At 48.8% G+C, this 9884-nt stretch overlaps 1 protein-coding gene across 2 annotated transcripts in view; it reads left to right on the top strand.

Annotated features, from left to right (window-relative positions):
* Positions 1-1465: 1465 nt before the first annotated feature.
* Positions 1466-9884, top strand: part of MERTK (MER proto-oncogene, tyrosine kinase) — a 64868-nt gene continuing 56449 nt past the window's right edge. For both annotated transcript variants that reach the window (XM_006024941.3, XM_006024940.3), the window contains exons 1-3: positions 1466-1892; positions 4793-4893; positions 5236-5409. In XM_006024941.3, coding sequence (XP_006025003.1) covers positions 1579-1892; positions 4793-4893; positions 5236-5409 — 589 coding nt within the window. In that variant the 5' untranslated portion in view covers positions 1466-1578. The remainder of the gene's footprint in view (positions 1893-4792; positions 4894-5235; positions 5410-9884) is intronic.

The following is a 9884-nucleotide window of genomic DNA, read 5'->3' as shown; positions in this document are numbered from 1 at the left end:
ACATGCATAAGCTTTCATGAGCTACAGTTCACTTCATCAGATTCTGTATACAGTAATGTGCTCGGCTTCTGACGAAGTGAGCTGTGGTTCACAAAAGCGTATACATCTCTGATTCTGTTAGTCTTTAAAGTGTATCTCTACCCTGCCTTTTGCCATTAATATCCTATGCACGGTAGTAGTCCCACTTCATCAATAAGGACACCAAGGCACAGAGGCTAATGGACTTTGCCCACAGTCAAACAACCTGGTCCAGGGCAGAGAAAAGAAGAAACTTTGGATTTCAACCCTTGCTCCTGTGTACAAGTCCATCCTTTTGCTTGAGTACTCGCTTTGTTCTGCCAGACTTGGGATGACCCTTGAGACTCCACAGCTCACATACTGGAAGTCCTTGGACAGCTCTCAGCTGTGAGTGGAAGGCTGCAGTCCAGGCTTGAACCCAGGTTAGAGAAGCACAGAGGCTCGAGTGTATGCTAGGTTTGCATGGTTGGGTGACTTTCCCACCCAGTTTTGTTTTGCTGTTGCTGAGTTCACAGTAACTTCAGCTCTGGCATTCTCCCAAGCTTAGCTTTTCCTAGAGGGTTTCTATCCCAAACTTTTCTGCTTGGGGACCTTCAAATCCTCTTACATTCTAAAACAGGAGCCATTAGGAGGTTGCCTGACCTGACAGCAGCAATGATTTTGTCTCTCAAGATGGGGCGCACACCTCAATTTAGCAAGTCAACCAAAATGCCTTGCATTGAACATGCCTGTTCTGTTTCACCACAGCCCACTGAACCAAGCAGAGCACTCTTTTTGCATCACTCCCTTATGCAAAATTGCAAACGGTCCAATTAGGTTTAGGTGTATGAATAGGAGGGGCTATGAGTTTAAATGCCATGAAGCATTTTCTCTACTCTATAAGATGCTTTTATTAACACAACACAGCCACATGTTAATCATCTGTTTTTGGTGCCAACATCTCAGCTGAGTGCTCCCATGCTCCAGCTCAAATGAGTGCTGGGAGGAGGGCCAGCTGGACTCCTCAAGCACAGTGATTCGTGCAGAGAGCACATCTTTGTGTGTCTGTCTCATTCTCTTTGTAACTTGGCTTCTCTGTTTATGTGGAATGCTTTTTATAGGGTTATTTCATACCACAGTAAAGGAGGCATGTGGGGAAACATCCTTGGCAGCACGCAGCCTAGAGTTTGTAGGTCTAGGGGTTGTGTGGGGAAGGGCCCCCAGAGATCCACAAAGGGAGGAGCCACCCTGTGTGGAAGCCAGTCTCTTCAAGCAGCTATGCCCTCCACTCCCTCCAGAGCTTGTAATATGGGTGTGCAGTAGGAGCCGTGCTGCCACAGATGGAGGGAGTCCTGTAGTTGATGACCTGTATCTGTGAGAGGGTCTCTGCAGGAGATACCCTCAAGTCAGGTGGAAATCTGCCTTCTGATATTGAAAGAGGTTATAAAGTGTGGGTGTTGTTTTACAGATAAGGATGAAGGAAGATCAGAAATAAGGAAGTCACACCTGGTTCCATCCAGAAAAGCAGCTTCAGTGGACTCAGCCATTGCATCCCGATTTCCCCGGTCCCTTCTAATCAAGATGAACCATCCCACCCAGAGCAGTACACAAATGCAATCTGAGGAGCCAAGGACTGGCCAGGCAAATGGAAGACTTGTAAACCACTCTCTGCAGTCAGTTAAATTTAATCCCACAGTACGACACATAGTAATTAATGAGGATACTGATGTCACTTTTAATTGCTCAATTAATGTACCTCGATTATTAATCAATCAAGATTCTTTTGTTATTGCCTTGTGGAAAGATGGGAAGGAACTGCATGTACCTGACCGCATAGCCAGCCGATATTACGAGGTTTTTGATGGGGAAGAAATAACATTGATCTCTACCTTCAGGTAATTTATAAAGATATCTGGAGTGGTGCTAACTGATTGCTGTTTCCATTTCAGAAATGTCTAGTGGCTGGTGGCTTAGATCAGTGATTCCCAACCTTTTTCTATCCATGGGCCACTGCCACCCCTCCAGTGTTTGTGTAGACCAGTGTTTCTCAACCTTTTAAGTAGCAAGTACCCCCTAACTTCCGAAAACTGTAGTAAGTACCCCAATGCTCAATTTTCCAGGGGATTTTATATTTACCAACTAATGTGTGCCATATGTTGGAAGAAGGGTTGTGCATATAAGGCTGTGATATAACACATGTCTGATTTGGTGTGGGTAGGGTTACCACCTTTTACACCTGGGGTGCACAACCCAAGTATATACCTGGGCTAGAGGTGATGTTGGCCAAAGCTAGGAGGGCTGAACCCAGTGCTGTGCAAAGTGTGGCACGCCAAATTATTACTTGGGAATTTAACGGGCTGTGCAATGCGTGGCGTGCCAAATCTTTTGCCATAGTTTTGAGAGGAGGAAGGGGCAAGAGAGAGAGGAAAAGAGGGTGAGAGAGAGGAGGGGGTGGAAAAGAGGGCAAGAGAGAGAGAGACAGATAAGGAGGCAGCTGCTGCCAGCCATGGAGCCCAGGCTATTCCCAGCAGGTGGCTGGGAGGCTGCAAGCCCTGCTGCAAGCAGCCCGAGTTCTGTGGCAGGCATCAGCTACCCAGAGCCTGGGCTGGCTGCAGCCAGGAGGCTGCAAAGAGCTGCTCTGGGCTCCGGCATCGTGCACCTTGGAGCAGATGGTGTGGGGAGCCCTGAGGCAGCTTTTCTGCGGACAATTTTCCGCCCAACATCTCTGGTAGAGGGGAAGGGGCATGGGGGAGGAAAGGGGCGTGGGGGGTGCAGATTGAGACCCCCCCATGGTGAAGGAGGGAGTTGGACAGGGGCTGGAGCTGGGGTGGAGGTGTTACCCAGTCAGGGTGGTGAATGGGACCCCGGGGCCAGGGCAGGGAATGGGCAGTTTGTCGTGGGGTCATGGGGGGGAAGTGGCTCCCTGCTGCTGCATGCACCACTCGGGGGTGGGGGAGGGGGGCATGTGCCTCCCCCCCAGATTTGTGTACGAGGCAGATGCAGGCTGCCCACTGTGTTGCTCAGGGCTCTTTGCCTTACTGCCTTTGCCCTGGGAACTTGGCAGTAGCTGCATGTCCCCTGTCCATCCAGCAGGAGTGGGGGCAGCGAGTTGTGTCTCCCACCTCTGGGCGAGCAGGGGACATGGCAGGGAGCTCACCTCTGGGCGAGCAGGGGACATGAGCAGGGAGCTCACCTCTTCCCTCACCCCACATAAGTGTCCCCATTTTTAAAAATGGTGGTGGCAGCACTTGAACTAAAGCTCATTGGACCAGCTTTAGATCAAGCACCCCCGCTGCCATTTTAAAGTGCCAGGATGCTGATCCTCTGAATGAGCCACCTGCAGCTGTCGGGCTCCCTGCCCTGGCACCAGGGTCCCATTCACTGCCCTGGCTGGGCAGTGCCCCCTGCCCCAGTCACTCCCTAACCATGGGGGCCTTTCCTCCCTTATGCCTCTTCACCTCCACAGACTTACCTGCAGGGCACTGCTCTCCATGCTGCCTGGCTGCATTCCTGAATATCAGTTATCAGATTGGTATCAGTCAAGAAAATCTCTATCGGTGCACCTCTATATTAGCTGCTCCGCCAGCCAACACAGCAGAGCCTCCAGCCCTGCCGATGACCTCGATGGGTCAGAATGATGCCAGATGATGAAGTTTCTGTTTGCTTGTTTTTTAAACCAGGGTACTTGCATACACAGAACTGCATGTCCAGGGCATCCAGTTTGCTCTGTCAAGCACCCAAGATTTAAGAAATGCCTGAGTATTGGTTATCATCCATCTTAATTTGTCTCCTTTCTGCATATGCATCACCAGGCAGTCCCTGTGTCCTGCATTGTGCAAGGTAGATAGTGTGCCAGGGCCAAATCAAGTTTATGCCTTTGTCTGCAGGAATACTGCCTCCTTTATTGCAGAAGCCAAAAGGCGTCCAGCAAGGAAGGTGGGGCACTGCAGAAACAGAACAGATGGTCTCATGGTTAATGCACTTGAATGTTTCCCTGGAGACTTGATTTCTGTCCCTGCCTCTGCCACTGAGCTCTCTTGTGATGCTGGGAAAATCACTTACACCATACTTTTCACACCTGGCCCCTAAATGCAATTCCCATTTTCTGGGTTCCCAGTTTAACAAATCTAGACTCTGATTTTGCAGAAATTCTGAGCACTCCCTGTAACTACTGAATCAGTGGGAGCTAGGCTTTGAACTTATGAGTCCTTTGTAAGGTTTAATTATGAAAAATCAGGTCTAACTGCCTCAAACAGGGCACTGAAAATTAGTGAACACTTTTGACTTTAATCTCTGTTTCTGCTCCCCACCTGTTAAACAGGTAATAATGTCTGATCACGTCATATAGGTTTGTGAGAACAAACTAACATGTTTGAAGCACTTCAAAACTGTTGTGAGGAGCAAAAAACTTATGAAGAAATTACTCATTCTGTCTTTGAATAGCAAGCCAATTAATAAGGCTGGCAGCCAAACACTGACTGAACAACAGAGAAATCAAATGATGAAGACGAGATTGTAGAGTGAGCACTACTCAGTCTACACTGATGCAGCAGCAGCCTGTGTGGAGAAACTCCCTTGTGACTTGAGTCTGCACACTTACCTTTAGTCCTGGTGTTTCTGAACCTTGGAGTGCTTGACTTCAATTGTAAACATCATTTTTGCATTAACATTATTTAGACCAGTTTTGGAAGGATTATGGTATTTCTTTTCATGTGTACCAAGGAACAGAAGCTGTTTGGGGTCAGTCTAGAGGCAAATGACCAGACACCTGTAACTCTTTCCTTTCCCCCTGCAGCATAATCCGTGCACAGCGCTCCGATAATGGATCCTACAGCTGTAAGCTGAAAATCCACAATGATGAGATCGTGTCAGACCCAATATTTGTTCAGCTGGAAGGTATGCCTAGCTTGGAAAATGCCAATGGCAGAGGGCTGCAGGAGCACTGAGACCAGGGGAGTTCACACCAGAGTGCAGAATAGAACTGGGCCACTGGGACTGCACCTGGAGAGGTCCAGGAGCAGAGAGGGGTGGGAGGCAATGCTGAATTCAGGCCAGCAGGGACTGTGACACTTCTGCTGAGAGCAGGCATCACAGTAGACACAGGACTGAGGGAACTTCCAGCCTGTTACCAGCACTGCTGCCAAATCCAGGCATGACCAATTATTAAGGCAGTTGCTGTAGTGAGCCCCCATCACAGTTGTTTCTGGAGCCCACTGTTTCTTGTGTCTGTCTGCACAGGGCTCCCACACTTCATCCAGCAGCCCCGGAGCCTGAATGTTACTAGGAACAGGCCTTTCAATCTCACCTGCCATGCGGTGGGGCCTCCAGAGCCTGTACAGATTCACTGGTTTTGGAACAGCAGCAAAGTGAATGAAAAACCTGACATTTCTCCCTCCATCCTAACTGTGCCAGGTGAGTATAATGGTGCCACTGAAGGAAATGGGGTGGGAAGGGATGCACTGCCTGCTCATCACTTGAACAAGAGAATGCTGGACTCTGATTGTAAAGCACCTGGCTTTGTTTATTGTACTTGGTGGCAGGCAGTTAGGTGGCAGTACTCATCTCCTGTTTGCTAATCTAACGGAGGAACAGCTAAACTGCTAATGTGACCATCAGGTTCTAATATCACCTTGTGTGTGAAAGGTCAGGAAGCCTCTTCCCTGGGCAAGTCCTAGCTTGGGCACATGTCCTAGATAAGTCACAGCTCTTGGAAAAGCATTGAATTATATGCCAACCCATGCACTGCATCTCTGAAGGGCTGGTGTGCACAGGTAAGGGAATGTGTTCAGACCTCCAGCCATTGAGTGTGTCCATCTGAGCAGTAAAGACAGGCAGTACAAAAGCTGATTTTGTGCAGAGGTCCTTTGCAATAGCAGGGGGACCTGCCAGACATGCAGGTACTTGCCATCCACTGCAGCACTCCATGCATTTCACTGTAGCATTCCCTTCATTCAGCACAGATTTTGCTTTAAGTGTTTAATTGAATACTGTATCTGTGTAGGAATATGAAGAGGGTGGGCATTGGCTTAATAGATAAAGTGGTCTAACTGGGACATGGTTTCTTTCCTCAGTGTCACACTGCAATGTACGCCCTGGAGCTGGTTGTTGTAGAAGTTGCTCTTGGACGTTATTTGGCCAGTGGCCTACAAAGACTGCAAGCTTCTTTTGGTTTATTTATAGGCTTAGACATATCCCACAGAATTTGTTAGGAATTTCTCCTGTAAGTTAGGAAAATAAAACCACTTCATTTCAGCTAACCTGCCTACCAGAATGAGCTGGACCATTAATAAGTTATAAGAACAAGGTTAGTAAGAGGATGAAAAACTAATAGACAACCCTTTTAGTAAAGCAGGTTTCTTTCCCACGTAAATTCACCACTGCTCTCAGATGACCTCCTCGAAGGTATCGCCAATTTACTTGATTGTCCTCAGTGAGCATTCTGTGGGTCTGCTGTGAAAGGGTGTAGAGTCTGAATTTTGAATGGGAAGGTTTTTCATTGTCAAGCATAGGTCTACACCACAGTCACAGAGAACTCAGTCTTGCTCTGAGAGGAATAGGCCCCACCCACTCCTCTCGGTGTACATCAACACCAGGAATATGGGGCAGGGAGCTGAGGACACTCTGAGGAATGCCCCAAGCTGCTATTCTTAAGTACTTCAGAAACCCAGGTCTTGAGCGCAGCACTGGACAGCAGTGCTTTCTGCCTCCCTGGTGTAGACAGACCCTGAGAGCCCAGAGAAACTGATGGAAATGGACCCTGCAACAGATTGTTTGCTTTGTATCTGGGTCTCTCCAGACACATATAACTTAAAGTATACCTCTTGGCCCACCCCAGCCCCCTGACTGGAGGCCCATGGGCTTCTGTCAGTGTTCAGGGTCCCATGGCTGTCCTGTCCTGTCCTGCCCTTCCCAACATGGCTGCTACTGCACAGGGGGAAGGAATTGGTGGCCACCCAGACTTTAATGGAGAATGGGAAGCTGTGAAGAGGCACTGGGTTTCTGGGTGAACCCCGTGCTTTTGATATCAGCAGGGGGTGGGATTCCAGGTCCCTGCACAGAGGCACTGCTTCTCTCTTCATTATGGCATTCCCTTCTTTAGCCATGGCTTCCTTTCCTCTACGGCATGCTCTCCTGCTACTGATGCCATCTAGGGGCCCATGGGGGACGCTGAGGCTGAGGGCTAGCATGTCCTGCATTTTTCCCTTTGCTTTCCTCTGCCAGTGAAGCCACTCACTTTAGCATGCCCCTGTGGAGTTGTTCCTTCACTATAACCTCTTGCATGGCTGCACAGTCTGTTATGCTCGATGTGAATACATGGAGAGTCTCTGAAGTGTGTCCTAAATCAGAACAGCTGACTTGGTCTTATTGTTTCTGTGGTGAAAGGCCCCAGATCATGTCCCGAAGACAGAGGTGACATTATTGCCATGTCCCAGAGACAAGCTTTTGTGTAGTAGCCAGTCACAGGGCTCAGTCCTGTCATCCTTTTGTGTCCATTGTCCTAAGGTAAGGTTGATAACGATAGTAGAACTGCAGGTTACAAGTGACCTGGGGGAACCTGAGATGAACACGCTTCCTCCATGGACACCACAGTGGGAGATTAAGTACCTTGCTCAAGGCCAGTGGCAGGGCAGGGCAGCACTGGGTCTCTCAGGTGCCAAATGAACACCCTGAGCCATCCTCCCTTCCTCTCCCAGTCAGGTCAGGAGTAGGTCCAGCTTCCATGGGGAAGTGCTGTGCCAACCCTGAGTCCTACCTTAGGCATCCAAGTCTAGATTTATTTTCTCAAGTGTGGCAAAAACAGGGAGCTACAGGGTTAGTGCCATCAAACTAGGATGTATGGCAAGCTTGGGGTATGCCCCCTACACAGGGCACAACCCAGTCATACTTTGGATGAGCCAGGTGAATCTTTTGTCCCCTGAAGCAAAGTTACTGGAGTTCTGGCTTCTGGCCCGTTCTTCAGAGGGACTAAAATTTCTTCTGAAAGGGAAGTCTGTGTCAAACTCTCTTCCTTCCTCAGCAGCCTATAAATAAATCTTTCCATCCCTTGGCCAGGCTGACCGGTGCCCAGCAGTTCCCAGCAGCACCAGGGTTGCATCCACAGCAAGCTGCAAGCCCAAAGACTTTGCAGAAGGCTAGAAGTGACACTGGTGTAGGGAGCCCAAAACAGCAGAGTTGTTGGTGCTGGTTCTGGCCCTGCCACTGCTCCAAGTCAGTCTGACCATCAGCCCATGCAGCAGTTTCCTTCATCTCCAGTAATGTGGGAGGGTGACTTCCTGCGTGGCAGCCATGTGTTCTACCCAGGGCAGGGAACACTATATTTCCTGTCCTCCAGGCTGTCTGGGGAATTGGGCGCTCCTTGGTTTACATTCCCTGGGAGCTGGCTGAGGTCCTGGTACACTGAGCAAAGCACTGGAACAGGAGGGGTAGAGATCAGAGAAGGTCCTGTGGTGAAATTCTCCCATGTGCTAGAGCAGTCTGTGTCTCTCTGGTATAGGCTGGCTTAGTTGGCCACAGGGGATTGCCCTGGCATAGAGGAAGTTGCCCCTTCATTCCAGTGATCTCTGACCACTTGCAGCTCCTGTTGCCATTGAAGCCTGTTCAGGTTAGAGCAGCTATGGGACTGGCTGACTGGTGTGGGTGTATGTATGCACAGATGACTTAGTGCAACCCCCTCGCACATCCCCGTTCCACTCACCTCCTAGGCTGGCACCAAGGATCAGGGCTCTTGTCTTTCTGTGGTGTAGTTCTACCTGCAGACTCATCTCCCTGGGTGCTTGTGTCTGTGTTAGTGCAAGCAGCATGTCAGAGCAATGTGATTATAAGGTCTCCTATGAATGTGAGTGTAAGGGAGGTCACATCTGGTTACTGTCAGCTGCTGCTTCTAGCCTCAGAAGACAGAACAAATATAGATGTGGAAGAACCTTGAATACCCAAGGAGACAGGAAGGATTAGCAAAGATCAGGGAGGGGACAGAGCCCCTGGAAACCCAGGATGGATAGAGAAGTCCCTTCATTCCCATTATCACCATCCACAAGAGAAAAAGGAGGGGGGAATACTTGATTCACTCTTTAGAACAAAGTTCCCAGATAATTACCAGAGATGTTATGACTGGCATGTTGTGGATTCCAAAGATAGATTTAAAAGGCAGTGAAAGTTGGAACATGTGACTCATTCGTCCTGCATTTTCTGTGTCCCTGTTTGGCAAACTTTAGGTCAGATCCATGCAGTGACCTTAGAAAGGTCAAAGCAACTGCAAATGTGAGTCAGGACTGTGTGGGGTGCAGGCATTTTCAGTGTGAGGCATTCACCTCAATGAACTGTCAAAAGTAGGGGCTTGAAAGTCAGTCAGTCCTTGCTTAGAGATCCACTGCCTGACAGGAAGATAGGTTTGGAAAAAAATATGGTGTTCTCTTTTTTTGAGTAAGGGGGAGTGAGTAAAATGGGAAACTTTTGAATACAAGAAGACAATAGTGTGTGTGTGTGTGTGTGTGTGTGAGAGAGAGAGAGAGAGAGAGAGAGACCCTGATCTCTGTGGAAGAGCTGTAGAGCATTGCAACAAGCCTTTAATACTGTAATTACAGAAAAACAGCTCAGTTGACTTGCCACTGAATAAGGCTTATTAATCCACTGTATCCGAGTCCAGTGGTTTTCAAACTGTGTTCTGTTGAACCTGTGGTTTCATGATAGTTCATCAGGGGTTCTGCAAAGAGATTGGAGATAATGGCAGAGCAGGCTGGGTGACAGCGTACCACCATTGTGGGGTTGGGTCATTGGCTTCGTGCTAGTCTTTAGGATAGGAGTAGGGGTTCTGCAGCAGAAGAAGTGATATGAAAAGGTTCTGTGACTTTAGGAAGTTCTAGTCATCCTGCACAGGAACAAATTCTGCT

This window comes from Alligator sinensis, unplaced genomic scaffold (genome assembly GCF_000455745.1).
Source record: "Alligator sinensis unplaced genomic scaffold, ASM45574v1 scaffold794_1, whole genome shotgun sequence".
NCBI classification, from domain to species: Eukaryota; Metazoa; Chordata; order Crocodylia; family Alligatoridae; genus Alligator; species Alligator sinensis.
Note: the sequence above shows the minus strand (reverse complement) of the source record. Positions and strands in the feature narration are given on the sequence as shown.